At 43.5% G+C, this 18,231-nt stretch overlaps 2 protein-coding genes across 2 annotated transcripts; one reads left to right on the top strand and one right to left on the bottom strand.

Annotated features, from left to right (window-relative positions):
- Positions 1–7,416: 7,416 nt before the first annotated feature.
- On the bottom strand, positions 7,417–8,373 carry LOC109701473 (olfactory receptor 13C7-like). The gene has a single exon (XM_020187026.2). The coding sequence runs from the start codon at positions 8,371–8,373 to the stop codon at positions 7,417–7,419; it is 957 nt and encodes a 318-aa protein (XP_020042615.1).
- Positions 8,374–17,021: 8,648 nt separating this feature from the next.
- On the top strand, positions 17,022–17,981 carry LOC109701474 (olfactory receptor 13C7-like). The gene has a single exon (XM_020187027.1). It carries the CDS (start codon positions 17,022–17,024, stop codon positions 17,979–17,981), a length of 960 nt encoding a protein of 319 aa, XP_020042616.1.
- The last annotated feature ends 250 nt before the right edge of the window (positions 17,982–18,231 follow it).

Raw genomic sequence — 18,231 nt, 5'->3', positions numbered from 1 at the left:
ACAGGAAAGAGTAGGAAATACCTTGAAATTAATAGGTATAGGAAAGAACTTTCTCAATGGAACCCTAGCAGCACAGCAACTAAGAGACAGCATAGATAAATGGGACTTTGTAAAACTAAAAAGCTTCTGCTCAACAAAAGAAATGGTCTCTAAACTGAAGAGAACACCCACTGAATGGGAGAAAATATTTGTCAGCTACACATCAGACAAAGGACTGATAACCAGAATATATAGGGAACTCAAAAAACTAAATTCTCCCAAAACTAATGAACCAATAAAGAAATGGGCAAGTGAACTAAACAGAACTTTCTCAAAAGAAGGAATTCAAATGGCCAAAAACACATGAAAAAATGCTCATCATCCCTAGCAATAAAGGAAATGCAAATTAAAACCACACTAAGATTACACCTCACCCCTGTTAGAATAGCCATCATTAGCAACACCACTAACAACAGGTGTTGGCAAGGATGCGGGGAAAAAGGAACCCCCTTACACTGTTGGTGGGAATGTAAACTAGTACAACCACTCTGGAAAAAAATTTGGAGGCTTCTCAAAAATCTAAACATTGATCTACCATATGATCCAGCAATACCACTCTTGGGGATATACCCAAAAGACTGTGACACAGGTTACTCCAGAGGCACCTGCACACCCATGTTTACTGCAGCACTATTCACAATAGCCAAGTTATGGAAACAGCCAAGATGCCCCACTACTGACGAATGGATTAAGAAAATGTGGTATCTATACACAATGGAATTTTATGCAGCCATGAAGAAGAATGAAATGTTATCATTCGCAAGTAAATGGATGGAACTGGAGAACATCATTCTGAGTGAGGTTAGCCTGGTCCAAAAGACCAAAAATCATATGTTCTCCCTCATATGAGGACATTAGGTCAAGGGCAAACACAAGAAGGGGATTGGACTTTGAACACATGATAAAAGCGAGAGCACACAAGAGAGATATGAGGATAGGTAAGACACCCAAAAACTAGATAGCATTTGTTGCCCTCAACACAGAGAAACTAAAGCAGATACTTTAAAGCAACTGAGGCCAATAGGAGAAGGGGACCAGGAACTAGAGAAAAGGTTAGTTCAAGAAGAATTAACCTAGAAGGTAACACACGTGCACAGGAAATCAATGTGAGTCAACTCCCTGTATAGCTATCCTTATCTCAACCAGGAAAAACCCTTGTTCCTTCCTATTATTGCTTGTACTCTCTCTACAACAAAATTAGAGATAAGGGCAAAATAGTTTCTGCCTGGTAGCGAGGGATTGGGGGGTAAGGGAGTGGGTGGGGGGAAGGGGGGAAAAATGACCCAAACATTGTATTCATATATGAATATAATAAAAGAAAGAAAAAAAGAGACCATATATGATGTACTCAGCATAAGAAACTGTAATTAGTAAGTCTTCAGTGATGTGGTAGTAAGGTGTAGGGAGAAGGGAAGTTTTATATAATCCTGAAAAAGAGGTCTTAGTTTTTTAGAAAACCGGTGGCCTTAGATTGTGATTTTCATAAGTGCCTCAGTTTTTCTCCCCCTTAGATGGATCAGGATGTCTAGATCTGGCTAAACTTAATGTCTCTAGTGAAATAGAAATAACCTGGAAGCTATGAGAAACACAAAACTATGACAGAAGTAAATACACTCAGGAGAGAGTCAAGGCTAAAGTGATGAACGGTTAGGAGAGTCTCAAGGAATGACCACTGTGCAAATACTAGAAATTAAGTGTCCTTACAGGTCATAAGCCTTCTACCCATCAGCAATAATAATGACAATAATAATATTATTATTTATTTGTTGCCTACTATGTATTGGGCACTGGGCAGACATGCATTTTCACATTTTAATTTAATCCTTGCACAAACACAATGAAATAGATATTTTAATTCACATGATAGAAATCAGGAAACAGATTCAGAAAGTTTAACTAAATTTTTGAAGTTTGCATGAACAGGAAATTTGAGAACTGGGACTCATACTTAGATTAGTCTAACTCTAAATATCCAGGGACTTACTGCTATCATATGCAATCCTTTTCTAAAGGATTGGATTAGATTACGTATAATTAGTACCCAATCCCATGTTCTAGAGAGGTAGTCCTGTTGTTTGACCACTGAGTCTGGATAGTGGTCAAGGTAAGTACCAATAAAATCAAATCCATTGAAACACAGACTCAAAAAAATCTACCATACTGTATGATATCATTTTTGTGGTATTCTGGAAAAGAGAAAATTGTGGGGATGGAATTCAGATCAATAGCTTCCAGGAGCTGGAGAGGGGAAGAAAGAACTGACTGTGATGGGGCACATAGAATATTTTGGATGTATTTCTTAATTGTGGTGGTGGTGGTTATATGACTGTATGTATCTGTCAAAATTTATCAAGCTCATCCAAGTCAGTGTGGCCCACCAAAAAAAGGAAATTTTTATAATTGAAAGTTATATGTAAATTATACTTTGATAAACTTGACTTTAAAAACAAGTCCGTTATAATTTTTTGAACTTTAAAAAATGAGATACAATTCTTCTACCATAAGATTCATCCTTTAAAAATATACAATTCAAAACCAGGTGTAATGGCACATGCCTGCAATCCCAACACTTGGGAGGCTAAGGCAGGAGGATTGTGAGTTCCATCTTGGGCTATATGGCAAGACTCTGTCTCAAAAAAAAAATACAATTCAGAAGTTTTTAGTATATTCACAAACATGGTCAACCATCACCACTATCAAATTCCAGAACATTTTCTATAACCTTCCCCCCAAAAATCTTGTACCTAACAGTCCCAAAAACCTTGTACCTAACAGTCCCTGGAAACCACTAATCTATGTACCGTCACATAAATAGAATCAATCACACCACATAAAGTTTTTTGCATCTGGCTTCTCTCTCTTAGCATGTTTTCAAGGTTTCTCTACGTTGTAGCATGTCAGTACTTCATTTCTATTACAAAATAATATTCCATTATACCACATTTTGCTTATCCATTCAAGAGTTGATGGACATAGAGGCTTTTTACACTTTTTTGCTATTACAGATAATGCTGCTGTGACCATTTGTGTACAAATTTTTTGTGAACATGTGTTTTCAATTCTCTTGGATACACACAAACATACATGTATGCATGTTTGAAATTGCCGGACCCATGTGGTTAACTCCATGGGTTTTTTTGAGGAATTGCCAAACTGTCTTTCAAAGTGACTGCATCATTTTATACCACTGCTAGCAGTTTAGGAGGGTTTCAGTCTCTTCACATCCTTGCCAGTGCTCTATTGTTTATCTTTCTCATAGCCATCCTAGTCAGTGTGAAGTGGCATTTTATTGTCTTGGTTTGCATTTTCCTGATGACTAATGGTGTCGATTATCCATTTATGTGTTCATTGTCCATTTGTACATCTTTGGGAAAATGTCTACTCAAATATTTTACCCAATTTTAATTGGGCTATTTGTTTTTTAAGTTAAAAAATTTATTGAAGTTATATTTATGTAAGATAAAACTATTCATTTAAAGTGAACAATTTAGAACAATTCACAATGTTGTGTAATTACCACCTTTATCTAGTTCCAAAACATTTCCATCACTCCAAAATAAAACTCCATACCCCTCAGCAATTTCTCCCCCTTCCTCTTTACTTCCAGGCAGCGACAACCACCATTGTGGGTTCTAATTTTGTCAGATTCACCAACACCCCATTGGACTGAACCAAACCTCTTGGCTGAACCAAAGTCAACTGGGAGGGCATTGTAGGGGGGATTTGGAGTCATTGTTGCAAGTGACCATACATATAAATATAGGTAGATTAAATGACATTGGTCTAAGATGTATAATGAAGATATGTTTTCTTCTCTCCACGGACACTCCTACATTTTGAAATCTGTACTTTTTAAGAAATGTCCTTTTCTCTGCTTCAACTGGTACAAGTGGGAGGTAACTTCCCAAATAAATTCCACTGCTTCAAAGCTCCCCTTGAGCTTTAATTGACCACAACTGGAACACCACCCAAAGCCAACTCAATTGCATACCCTCTGAGATTTATTGTTTTGGAACCCTCTACAACCATTAGATCGTAAACAAGGTTGAAGCAAGAGATGTGAGTTTCAGAATTGTCAGTTTTACGGAAGATGCCTATTTTGGAAAACAAAGCTGAGTGTCAGATATACTTGACAGATGAGATATACTTGCAACATGGATGAACCTGGAGTACATGAAGCCAGGCAAATACTGCATGATCTCATTTATACATGAAATTTAAAAAAGTCAAGTTCATAGAAATAGAGAGTAAAATGGTAATTACCAGAGGTAGGGGTAGAGGAGGAGGGGTGACTGGGGAGATGTTAGTCAAAGGACACAAAAGTTCAGTTAGACAAGAGGGAAAAGTTCAAGAGCTCTATTGCACAGCATTTGACTGTAGGTAAAAACAACGTATTGTATACATGAACGTTGCTAAAAAGAGTAGATTTTAAGTTTTTAACAACAAAAAAATAAGTGAGGGAGTAAATATGTTAAATAGCTTGATTTACCAGTCCACCATGTGTACATATATCAAAAGTACGAATCAATACATACAATATTTGTCAATTAAAAAATTTTTAACAAGATTTCTTCTTATAATATCTCTTTTAGAGCATTTAGATAAATCATTTCTTCTTTAAAAAAAGAAGAAAGAGGAGATACTGAGAATTGCTGGGCAGCATTCAAGGCCCTGAGTACAGTGCACCACAACACCAGCTGAATTTCTCTCACCTCCCACTGTTTGGTCACACAAATCAGAAAGTTCACAGCCAGGCCTGGGTGGGCCATGCCTGCAATCCCAGCATTCAGGAAGTGGAGGCAGGAGGATCATGAGTTGGAGGCCACCCTGGGCTACAAAGCAAGACCTTGTCTCACACATACACATACACACACACACACACACACACACACACACACACAATTCAATCTTTTGTCTACACTGGTTCAACGTTGGGTTTCTACTATTTACAACTAAAAAAAGTTATTAACTAAGTGGATTAAACAGAACTAGGCTATGTGCCACTGTAGCCAGAGGGGACATTAAGTGCAGTAAGTTATAGTAGCCATACTTTTGGCCAGTGTGGAATTCATTTGCAGCTTGAATCCCAGTAATGAAGGGGACTCTTTCTGCCAGCGATGTTGGACACTGTCCTCCTCACTGTTAGAGTCTAGCATAGAACAAGGATTACAAGTCAAAGTAGAGAACATGAGGGCAGAAGAAATCTCTGGGTTTGGAGAGCTGGCCATAAGATCAAGCCTTAGATAGAAGCAGCCCTGACATCAAAGGCCCAGCAAGCAACTAGCATCTTACTAACACCTGCCAAGTCCAGGATCTTTGATGGCACAGAACAGAGAATCTTTCAAGTAGTCCTCAACGGAGGCCAGGGAAGTGAACTTCATGAGTTAGTATGGAATACATCCATGCCTGCTCAGTAGGGCCAGAGAATGGCAGTTTCTCTTAGAGGGGGTGGCAGGAAGAAGGAAGCTGAGTTCCAATTGGAGCCTCATCTCTATCAAAAGCAACTGATAAAGACAAAGTAGGATAAAGCAAAGTAGGATATTTGCTAATAAAAAAGACCCTGAGTACTAATGATTCTTTGACGAGAAGGAGATGGAAGTTGGCATCTGAAGTTCTTTGTGTACCTTTGTCATCCTTGTAGGCACCATTTCCCTGGGGCAAGGGAAACACACAAAGATCTCACTACAGTGTGTGGATTCAGCCAGCTCTACCGATGCTTCGTCATTTCTATAAACATTGAGGAAACGAACCCCTGAAGCCCCTGGCTAGGGAGTCCTTCAGCCCACAGACTACTTCAGGCCTCAAGCTAGATATTGGAATGTTTTAGATTTTCTCTTAGGGAAGCGCTTCACTGATCTCAGCCCTCCACTAAAGCCCCCTATAGAAGTATACCAGCCATACATGTCACAACTCTCTTGAGCTCAGGGAAAGACACCTGCAGGGGTTATTCAGTGCCTGTGTGCTAATTATCTTTCTAGGCACTTCAGACAAATATTATTTGGAACTATCACGTCCCTCCTAATATGGTTTCAGTCTGGGCACTCTTGCTTTTGGAGGTCCTAGCTCACGTCATGTTGAAATGAACATATATCTTACTTTAATCTTCTGATAAATTTGAAATACTTTTTCTACTTCTTCTATTTAAATTATTCAGCTTACAAGTTACTCAATGAACAATTCTGTGATTTCCCAACAATAATTATGAAAATTATGAAATTACAAAGTGGAAGTACCTAACGTATAGATTGTTTTGAAATGTTGCATGAATGTAAACATACACCCATTATTGAGGTTGCCATAATGTTTTCTTTGTTGGCATGTAAATAAAATGCAAGATTTGGTGGGGGGGGTTGGTTTTTTGTTTTTTTGAAATCAAAAGCAAGCATGTTTTCCAGACCTCAAATATCTTTGTCCTTGAAGACTTCAGACTTCTGACCCCTCTTACTCAATAATTGAAAACAACCTGCTTGCTCTCTGTTTAGGAGTAAAACAATCATAAAAAATAAGATCCATTTATAGAAGTGAAAATTAAAGGAACTTAACTTAGAAAATACTTTTTAGGGAGAAAATTTTTTCTTTGAACGAAAGGAATTCAGTGAGTTTCTTTCCTTGGGAGTGCAGGCAACACGTGAGGATAATGCACACTGATGACGACACCTGTTCACACAATCATGCTGAGACTTCTGTTCTCTTTTGAAGGTTGAGTTCCTCGGAAGCTGACTCTTAATAGGGAGGTTTTCATGCAGAATGTTTGCTGGCTGTCCAGATCTATACCTGTAGAAGCAGGTAGAAGAAGCAGAACTTGGAAAAAGGAGAATGTGAACTTCCACATGGAAGATCCAACTGGGATGGATCTTTAGAGATAACCCCATTTGAGGCAAGAAAGATGAAGCCTTTATATGGACATTGACTAGTCATTGAATATGAGCTGAACCAAGAAGGGAATACAACACTGAGTGAGGTAGCTCTCCTTAGCCAAGGGCAGCCCCTTGAAGAGCTCCACAGCTGAAAGCTATAAGTCACCAATATGCTCGGCCGCTGGAATGATGAACAGTTCAGCCCTAGGTGGGAGTGGGGATTTGGATATCACACTACAGCATCCACTGCACACTTTACCCAACACTTCTCAAAGTTTAAATGCATACAAATCACCTCAGGGACATTGTTAAAAAGGAGATTCCAACCTAGTAGGTCTACAAAGGACCCCTAGATACTGTATGTCCCTAAGCTCACAGGGGATGCTGATATTACTCATCCATCCACCGCAGTGAGTAGCACAGCTCTAACGGCAACTTGTCCCTCACTAGCATTGTTCTGTATGATTCTCCTCAAGCAAGAACCACGGGAGCATGTGGATCATGGGGACAGAGCCCATCATCACTGAGGGAGGCATTTTGCACTCACCAGTTCCCTCACAGCAGTCTTAACATCCTTGTTCCTCAGGCTGTAGATGATGGGGTTCAGCATGGGGGTCAGAAGTCCATAGAACAGAGAGATGAGCTTGTCTGCAAGGTCCTGCTTGTCTGCCCCAAGTGGATCCCTGGACTTGGGCTTCCCATACATGAAGAGGATGGTCCCATAGAAGATGACCACGACTGTGAGGTGGGCAGAGCAGGTGGAGAAGGCCTTTTTCCTCCCCTCAGCTGAGGGGATCCTCAGGATGGTGGCAATGATGAAGACATAGGAGAAAGAGATGAACAGGACTGGGACGCCCAGGAAGATTGCATTGGCTACTGCCATGCTGACCACGTTGATGGAGATGTCAGCACAGGCCAGTTTCAGCACTGCCAGGACCTCACAGGTGAAATGATTAACGACATTGTCCCCACAAAAGGGCAATTGTACTGCAAGAGAGATCTGCACCAAGGAGTTGGCTCCACCAGCCACCCAGGAGCCAGCAGCCATGGGCACATAGGCAGCCTTGCTCATGACCACAGGGTACCGAAGGGGGCTGCAGATGGCCACATAGCGGTCAAACGCCATCATGCCCAGGAGGACACACTCTGTGGCTCCCATGGCAAAGGAGAGAAACATCTGCACAGCGCAGGCTGAGAAGGAGATGGTTTTCCTGGGAGTGAGGAAACCATCCAGGACTAGAGGAACTGAGGAGGTCGTGTAGCAGATGTCCAGGAAGGAGAGGTTCCCCAGGAAGAAGTACATGGGCGTGTGCAGGTGGGAGTCAAGGATGGTCACCAGGATGAGGACTCCATTGCCCAGCAGGATCACCAGGTACGTGGACAAGATGAGCACAAAGAACGTTTTCTCCAGCTTTGGATGTGCAGAGAGGCCCAGCAAAACAAATTCGGTCACAGTGGACTGATTGGATGCTTCCATTTCAAATTCTCACTTTCATCCTCAGGAATACTGAAGGCAGAAAATATATGTTCGCTGATTGGCTTGCTTGCCTCTACATACAGGAATCACAGCACAATGTCTTTTAAATTGTAGATAAACCTACCCTTTGAGATTCAACTAGAAAACCAAGTTATCTAGAAACAAGGCTATGGAAGAGCAGATCTTTAAAATGTAACGAAATTTAATGAAATGAAAGACATTTCTATCTAATCAACTAATATACCCAAAGCAATATGATAGTCCACATACGCTGTCCGTAGCACTTTGAGCAACTCTGTCTCCGACCTTGGGTTATCACAGCTCAATGACACTGGCCATTGAGTCACATGGTCTATTCCTCTGCATCTGGTTCCCCTTCATCCAGCACATTTAAATTATAATTTGATTTCCCTTATAGGAACTTATAGGGAGAGAATGTATTGCCTTGAAAACATAAAATTTTGTATCACCTTAACAGTTTTCTTTCTTACTCAGTGTCTGCTTTAAACTTCAATCTTTTGCGAGTTTCATTAGTGTAAATCAGTTTATCTGACTCTGACTCTTCACTGAAAAATCTGACCAAATTGAATTTCTGGAACCTATAACTTGGAGGTACCCCTTATCCCTGCCCAAAAGTCTCCAGAAATCTAGACCGTAAAGGACTCATGTGTTTCCTCCTGTAACCACAGCCAACAGCCCACATCTTTGCTGCTCTGGGACTTTCCTGCTATTGGAATAGAGTCTTACCTGATTGTTGGAGCCCACTTAAAGTTCACATCCCCAGCTTGGGTTGGGTGGGGCTTTGAATCACATTCACATCAAATTAGGAGAGAAATGCCATTTGATGCCATTTAGTAGGGTTTGCAGACATATTCAAATGCAAATGTGCTCAACCTCCCAAAACCAGAAATTACTCTGTAGATGATCACAACTTTACTGTCAAAGAGGTTCAGAACACCAGATGTCATCAGGCCCTGTCACGGGGTGCCCAAAATGGCATGGAGCTGGGTGCCTAATAGCTCCCCAGGTGCTGTTAGAAATACTGATTTCTGAGTCCTTCCTTTGCAGATTGTCTTAGCAACCCAGTTCTTTTTTATTTGCTTGTTTGTTTTTTTTTTAAAATAAAGGTTCCCAGCTGGGAGTTCTGGTACATAGCTATAATTCCAGCACATGGGAGGTGGGGAAGGAGGATCTGGGCTACATAGCAAGACCCTGTCTCAAAAAAACCACACACACACACACACACACACACACACACCAGTTTCCATGTACTTCTGACATACACCAGTCTTGGGAATAATTGACTTATTTCAACCCCTCTCTAATCAAAGTTGGGAAACTGAGGTCAGAGGAGGGGTTTGAGCATTACCTGGGTCTTGAAGGGTGCTTTTTCCTAGCTGGTAATGATACAATGTCCAAAATAAGTTATTTTAGACACCTGGGAGTAAGGGATGAGGAACTCCTTTTAGAAAACAGCTCCTTTTAGTGTCTGGGAGGCAGCTCCTTCAGTCCTATGGAAATAGTCACCTGTTTCCCACCTCCTCTTACTCCCAGTTCCCCCTGCCTGAACTATTTGCAGGCAGCCTCTCTTTTTTTTTTTTTTTTTTTTTTTTGCTTTTTTTAGTTGTCCTGGGGTTTGAACTCAGGACCTCACATGTTCAAGGCAGAAGCTCTACCACTTGAGCCACTCAACCAGATGCAGGCAGCTTCTTTTCTTGCCTCCTAAAGGGAGGAAAGCTGGCAATAGAGGTCACCCAGCACTCACCTAGTGTGGGATTTTGTCTAGGCTGTATCTGTCACTTGCAGGAAGGCAGACCAGTAGAGGGGGAGGTAGCTTATTTATGAAGGTTAGAACATATTACTGGCTCTGGGTTACTTGCCCACCTGGGTGCTACCTGGCCATAATCAAGCAGACCATGCAGGGCGTGTCTTCTCAGAGCTGCATCAGCAACAGCTGGGTGCCCATGGCATATACTCTTTAACTGTTGTCTCACTTCCTGGCATCTTGAGTGCAGAGAGGTATAAGGTGCAGTCCCAGTCCCAGCAGTCCTTTCCTCATCTTGGGGTTCAGTGAGACAAGTTAACGTAGGCTGTCTCTCAAGCCTGAGGCTCAGCTAAGAGCCCCAGCCTGGAGGAGGCTGCGCCTAGCGTGAGCTAGGGAGCCATGGCCAGCAACCAGGTCCATACCCTGTCTCCTCTGTACTCCATGCTGCTCTCCAGGGATCCCAGAAAGATTCTCTCAGGAACTTACTGCTGGGATGCTTTAGGGCCTGGCCCTATCCCAGAAGCAATTTAAAGTTTGGTGAGAGGCTCAGAGATGAGACTTCACCCTATAGACCCAATTAGACCACTCGTAGAAATCATTCCAAATGCACTTTTCACTACAGAAACTTCAGCTCAGGAAGTTTTCTGGTGCTAGATACTCAGACTTCTCCTGGTATTTGATCACAGTGACTAATTCAAGGTGGCTCTATCACCAGGAGAGTCTAGAAAGGAAGAAGAGTTGGCCTCGGTAATCCAAATTTTCCCAGGAACGATGGACCACATAGATCCCCCAGTCACTCAGGCAACTTCTCCTCCCCTCCACTCAGTGCTCTCTCTCTCTCTCTCTCTCTCTCTCTCTCTCTCTCTCTCTCTCTCTCTTTCCTCTGCCAGCCATCCCTCACTCCAAACAACCTCTGTGCTACAAACATGTCAAATATGCCTGGCACTTGAGAGTTAGGGTGGATTGAGACACGATGACCAGAAACGAGCCTTTGTTCTCAGAGAATGGCCAGCAAGTGAACCTGTCTTTATACCAAGGCATGACTGAGGGAGTACCACAAAGTTGTCTGCAGGGCTGGGCACAGCAGGAATGTGTGGAGCTAGCCTAGGATGAAAATAACAAAGATAGAGGAGAGCATGGCCCTGGGAGACATAAAGAAGTAAGAAATTGTAGGATTTAGCTGTCACAATGACCTGACAAACAAAAGTAACATGTTTCTCTGAGTTTTATGAGCCATTCTAGCAAACGACTGAAACTGAGGAGGGGATTGTGGGGATCCCCTGACTTTTGAGCTGTTGGTCAGAAGCCTGGGTGGCTAGAACTTGTGACTGGCATCTGAAGTGGGAACAATACTGTTGGACTGAGCCCTTAACCTGTGAGGTATGTGCTGATTCCAGGTAGTCAGTGTCAGACTTAAATTGTAGGACTCCCAGTTGGTGTCTGAAAAAGTAGAGAGTTGGTTGGATGGGGAAAACCCCACAAATTTGGTGTCAGAAGTGTGAGCAAAACAGAGCCTAGTAGTAGAAGGATACTTGGGTTGTGAGCAGGTAGAGGGACCCTCCTACATTGGGTCATAGTGCCTTGCATTCATGATATGTGCCATCTTTGACCTCATCCCAGTGGATGCCAGGATCCTCTCCTCCATCATGGTTGACTTCTGGAAGTGTTGGGAGATGATGTGGGGTTTGTGGAAAAACAGCCAGGCCTCACAGTTGGACAGATGCTATATCAGTCAGGATCTGAGTGGCTGCTATTGGCTCCTCTGAGTAGGGCTTTATGTCTGCTAGCTCCAGGGGCCTCCTAGTTTGGAGACTCAGCCACTCTGGCCTCACTCTTTTTCCTCCAGCTAGGATTCCTCTCTGCTCTTCCCTATGCCCCACTTCAGCAACCACAGGTCAGGCTTCACTGTCTGCTTCTGACATTGTATTGCCATGCTCCCTTCTTCTTCCTCTCCCTCCTTTACATGAATTGCTACATCATTGTGTTTCAAGTTCAAGCTCCCTGAGAGACAGATCAAGGTGGTTTGGTTAGTTAACAGGCCACTGGACACCCTATGTACCGACTGCCCCTTGGTCAGGTGTCTACCTGGCTCAGTCACCAGTACCTGTGGCCAGGGTGCCTCCTTGTACACAGCATGGAAACAATGTAAGGAACCTTCTCGGAAGGAGAATGTGGGTATATCAGTCAGCAAGGTTTCCTGGAATGAAGTTGGAAATCATGGAAATTTTATTTGATAACCCACATTTAGACATCAGGAAGTACACACTCACTTCTCCACTTTGTGCATACCTTCACCATAGTCTCTTCACCATAAGGAGGCTAAGGTTTGGCCCTCACACCCCATCTGCATTCAACCTCATTCTCCCTCCTCTTCCTTCTTCAGAGAAGCTCCAGTTCTCTGACCTGACAGTGTCTGATTCCAAGCCTTCTTTTATCTCAAGATCATGGTGGTTCTTTCCCCATTCACAGAGGTTGGACTGCTGTTCATGATTTCTGACAGAACTTTCAAGTCTCTTGAGCAGCGTGGAAACCTTTAGACTTAGGGATCCCAGGAAGACATGGCAACTCCAAGGTGTGTCATGCCTGCATTTGTCCTCAGGAAAACACACTAAACACAACTGTCTCCTCAAGAAATGCTCAGGTGGCTTGTGTTCTGACAATTCATCCTTGGCAATCATTTTTACACACACAGACACACACACGTGGAATAAGGAGATTTTGACCAATTTTGTCTTGACCAATCAAAACCCAAATATCCCCTGACTGTTCTGTCAGTAGGACTTCTCTGTGTCAGGAAATGGAGCCAAGAGATGTGACCATTGCTAAGCCCGTGAGAGCTAGCTCCACACACCATGAAGTGTGTCCTGCCTCCTCTGGGCTTTCACCATGGCCAGGCATTCTTCCTGTCCCAGCACTGTCTTCCTCATTTGGTAAATATCTTTCATATTTGTTTTGTAGTCCCACTCCCCACCCCAGCTTCTGGTTGATGGGAATGGAACCCAGGGCCTCATACAAACTAGGTAAGCATATCACTGAGCCCAGTAACTGTCCTGTCAGGTGCTCTCTTGCCACCAGAGGGCGCACTCCCTGACGTAGCACACTGAGTTCCTTTGCATGTTTTTGAATTCTCTGGACCCATCGCTGTCCTGGGTCACAGTCTATCAGTGACTCCAACAAGGTTCAGGATCATGAGTGCAGATGATAGGAAGCCAGAAGAACAGTCACTTAGTTGGATCCCAAGCAAGGACTGAGGGAGAACACAGCAAGTTAGGAGGGAGGGAGAGAGGGCTGAAAAAGAAGAACCAGACAGGAAATTTCCTCCAGTGCCTTGTCATAATTAGATCTTGGGGATATTATCCCAGAAGGCACAAAGTTTCTAAACTGAAGACAACTCACTTTCCAAACTTTAAATGACTTTAGGGACTAAAATGGTCCCAGAGAACAAGCTGAAATCTAAATTGACTTCTAAGGGTGATGGCCGGTCCTTTGGAGATTGTGCCCTGAGCACAGGAAGAGGTGGAGGGCAGAGGACCGGCCCACCACTTTCCCTGCCACAGGATCTGAGCCCTATCCTTGGTACTTCAGATCCACTGCTGCTGTGCCTGACAGGCAGCCTCTTTCCAGTTTTTGGGAAACCATTTGTTCTTGCTCATCGTGTTTCTAACAAAGGTAAGTGCAAGTTTTGATAAAAGCAATACCAAAACTTTCATTAGTACAGCTACATTTCCCTTTTTTCTTTTTCAGTACTGGGGTTTGAACTCAGGGTCTCATGCTTGCTATAAGCAGGCACTCTACCACTTGAGCCATTCCACCAGTCCTTTCTCTTTTTTTTTTTTTTTTTTTGATGAATACTTTCTTTTTCTTTGTTGGTACTGGGGTTTGAACTCAGGACCTCATGCTTCCCATGCAGGTGCTCTACCACTGGAGCCATTCCACCAGATCTCATGATCTTCCAGTCTCAGCCTTCCGGAGGCTGAAATTATAGCATGCACTACCATGCCTGGCATCCAGCCATATTTCTATTGTTGGCTTTAATTGTGGTTATGATAGGATGGGGACTTGAGGAGAGATATAAAGCATTTTCACTGATTGAATGTTATTCTCATAGAGTCAATGAGATCATCAAACTTCAGGAGTCTCAAAGTTCATCTGGCCTCACCCATTACTGAGCATAAGAAAAAGGCTTGTCAGGGGCCACACAGCTAGTAGTCTCCTCTCTCTCAGTTGTTCCTTCTTGTTTAAAATTGCTGAACTCTTTCTCATGTTTCTGGATCTAGTGATGAGGACATAGAAGATTTCCTTCACGTGACCCAGGTGAAACACGAGACCTGGCAACATAGAATAAAAACTCAACTGGTGACTACTTACTATCTATCCCAGCTCATACATCACAGGTGTCCTGTGTACCTGGGCCACCTTCAAGCTTGGGGACTATTCTCAGTATCAGCCTTTGTATCAGTGCCTGGATGACACATTTTTCTCTAAGAGATAATCTGTCTTTTAAGGCTATAGGAAAAAAGGGAGATTGATTCTTGTTTATCTTCATAAGAAGCCCAACTCTTCCTGGATATTTGGAGAACTGCCATGTGGAAGAGGGATTAACTGCCACTGGGGGCTCCAGATGACAGGGCCAAGTACAAGTTATAAGGAGGGAGATTTCAACTCATCACCAAAGAGTCCCTGCTTCAAAATGAATAGAATCCTGCCAGGTAGAGAACCCTATATCACTAGGATAATCAAATCTAGGTTCTAGGCCTATCAAGAAAGCAGTTAGGAGCTTTTTGTATTGGCAAAGGAGTGGACTGCTAAATAGACCCAAGGCCTGTTGTGGTGACCGTTAGTGTGACTACGGTGGTTCATAATGATTTGAGATGACAAAGATGTAAGTATTTGTTTGCATGGGTTATTTCCTCTCTAGAATTTGGGTTTTGTTTTACTTGAGACAGGATCTCAACTGTCCAAACTGTCCCAACTGCTGAGATGACAAGCTTATGCCTTCAGGCCCAGCTTTCCCTACTAGATTTTGGACTCTTTGAGGTCAGAGGCTGTGATTTTCATTACTGTGTCCCCAGAAATTAGAATTATGGCTGGTCCATAGGAAAATGCCTCAGTAATTAATTGTCTGTTAACCTGGATTGAATTATTATGGCACTGGCTTAGCCGCAGCTATGCCATGTTAAGTACCAATATGCAAGTGTCTCAGGCCCGAAGCAGTCGTGCAACAACTGAGGGAGGGGTCAGATCACTGACAGCTCTTACACAGGAGGCTATCTGGGAATTTCATGAGCATTTTAGATGCAGTGAAAATAAAACCAAGTGCTCAATACCTGCAAAGTTGCAAACAAGCTTTTTATGGGCCCAGAAAAAAAAATTCTAGTTTTGAAAACACTTCAAATTCTGAGGAAAAAGTTAAACTTTCCAGAAAATAGAACTACCAGAGGCAAAACCAGGCTTTGTGAACAGTCTCAGAAAGAAAGCATAGCCACAGGTACGGGCAGACGGAGAACGAAGACCAGGGAAGAGGGAAAATTCTGACAGAACTCTTGTACAACTTGGCCACGCGGCACAACCCACCCCCCAGCCCTAAGTACAACAAAGGATCACCAGGGAGTTAAGGCCTTGGCACCGTGTGTCAAAGGGGTCTGTGCTGATTCTCAGGTGTCACCAGAGCTGTCCTCTTTACCTTATCTTTCGTGGGTTCCAAGGAAAAGAGCAGGTTTTTTTGGTTTTTTGGGGTTTTTTTGGCAGTACTCAGGTCCTGAGTTTGCACTCAGGACCTCATGCTTGCTAGAAAGGAGCTCTACCACTTGAGCCACTCTGCTAGCCCTTTTTTGTGTTGGGCATTTTCAAGATAGAGTCTCATGATCTGTTTTCCTGGGGCTGGCTTCGAACCACAGTCCTCCTCATCTCTACCTCCCAAGTAGCTAGCATTACAGGCACAAGCCTCTGGCGCCTGGCTTTTTTGAGACAGGGTCTTACTACGTAGCCTAGGTTGGCCTCAAACTCAAGATCCTCTTGCCTCAGGCTCCTGAGTGCTGGAATTATAGGCATGAATTCCAGGTCCTGGGTAGAAAGGGCTACTTTCTTTCCTGGGTTTGTTTCTGTTGGTTTTCTTTATGTTGGTTTTCTTTATGTTGTCAGGTCTCCTTCTATGTGCATGCTTTTCTAGTGAGTGTCAGCAGATGCAGTTACAAAATTATCTATAGAAATGAGCTAGAGACTGGACTGATGTTACCTTCCTTCGGAGTGGATTTCTGTTTGCTTCTGTGAGGTATTTGGGAGCCCTGAAAATCAGGGACCACCTCACTCTAATTTTAGGTCTTGAGAAGCTTTGATGAGACCACAGCATTTGCAAGTGCCTGTTGCCTTCTGATCTGCTCTTATTCCTATGGAGCTGCTCTTGGGATCCCATCTCAAAGGGAGGAAATTTAGGTAGGTTCCCTGCACATGGGCCTTGTCCTTCAAAATCATCTCCACGAGGCTGTCAGTGGAGGCTTCCTTCGGAAGCTGCAAGTGCCCCAGTCATTCAGCCTCAAGTGCTCAAATGACTTATTTTCCCAGAATCATGACCCTGTGATTTCTCAGTCTTGTTACCTCTCCAATGCTTTACGCAGATGTTTTATATATTGCACCCAGTTTTTCTAGTTATCACCTCTAGAAGGGTTAGTCCAAATTAACTTGTTAGCTCTTACTAGAAGTTAAGTATTGGGCTCCATTGTAGCGTTCCTAGATCCCCATAGAGAGAAATGAATGAATTTTCACTATTATTCTCCAGTGCCTCAGCAAGGCAAGGTTTTTTGGCTTGGCTTCCCAGGCACTTGTGGAGTAAGAAAATGTCAATGGTGACTTTCTGAGTCCCTGTAGGTTTCAGATCAGATGTACCATGGACCAATCCAATGAGACCTCCTCCGTGATGGGGTTTATTCTCCTGGGCCTCTCAGCTCACCCGAAGCTGGAGAAAACGTTTTTTGTGCTCATCCTGTCCATGTACCTGGTGATCCTGCTGGGCAATGGAGTCCTCATCCTGGTGACCATCCTTGACTCCCACCTGCACACGCCCATGTACTTCTTCCTGGGGAACCTCTCCTTCCTGGACATCTGCTACACGACCTCCTCAGTCCCCCTCATTCTTGACAGCTTCCTCGCCCCCAGGAAAACCATCTCCTTCTCAGCCTGCGCTGTGCAGATGTTTCTCTCCTTTGCCATGGGAGCCACAGAGTGTGTCCTCCTGGGCATGATGGCGTTTGACCGCTATGTGGCCATCTGCAGCCCCCTTCGGTACCCTGTGGTCATGAGCAAGATTGTCTATGTGCCCATGGCCATCAGCTCCTGGGCAGCTGGTATCACCAATTCTGTAGTCCAGACATCCCTAGCAATGCGACTGCCCTTCTGTGGAGACAATGTCATCAACCACTTCACCTGTGAGATCCTGGCAGTCCTGAAACTGGCCTGTGCTGACATCTCCATCAACGTGGTCAGCATGGTTGTGGCCAATGCAATCTTCCTGGCAATCCCAGTCCTATTCATTTTTGTCTCCTATGTCTTTATCCTTGCCACCATCCTGACAATCCCCTCAGCTGAGGGGAGGAAAAAGGCCTTCTCCACCTGCTCTGCCCACCTCACAGTCGTGGTCATCTTCTATGGGACCATCCTCTTCATGTATGGGAAGCCCAAGTCCAGGGATCCACTTGGGGCAGACAAGCAGGACCTTGCAGACAAGCTCATCTCCCTCTTCTATGGGGTGCTGACCCCCATGCTGAACCCCATCATCTACAGCCTGAGGAACAAAGATGTGAAGGCCTCTGTGAGGAACCTGGTGGCACAAAATCACCCAACCAAATGACTATCACCAAATCCAACACTGCCAGAATACATGACCTTCAAACTCCTCATTGTATTTATGGGAAAAGAATGACTCAAAATAGAGAAGGACTTTCCCAAGTTCTATGTCATGGACTCTGGAACCAGGAATAGAATTCCATAAGCAATGGAAGTTTCTATCTATGAACGTAGAGGGAAAGAACATTTACATCTCTGGAAATGCTGTCTAGTTACTTGCTTTGTGCCTAACTATGCTGACATCATTTCATAAC

The sequence above is a fragment of the Castor canadensis genome, chromosome 13 (assembly GCF_047511655.1).
Source record: "Castor canadensis chromosome 13, mCasCan1.hap1v2, whole genome shotgun sequence".
NCBI classification, from domain to species: domain Eukaryota; kingdom Metazoa; phylum Chordata; class Mammalia; order Rodentia; family Castoridae; genus Castor; species Castor canadensis.
This window is presented reverse-complemented; position numbering and strand designations above follow the sequence as displayed.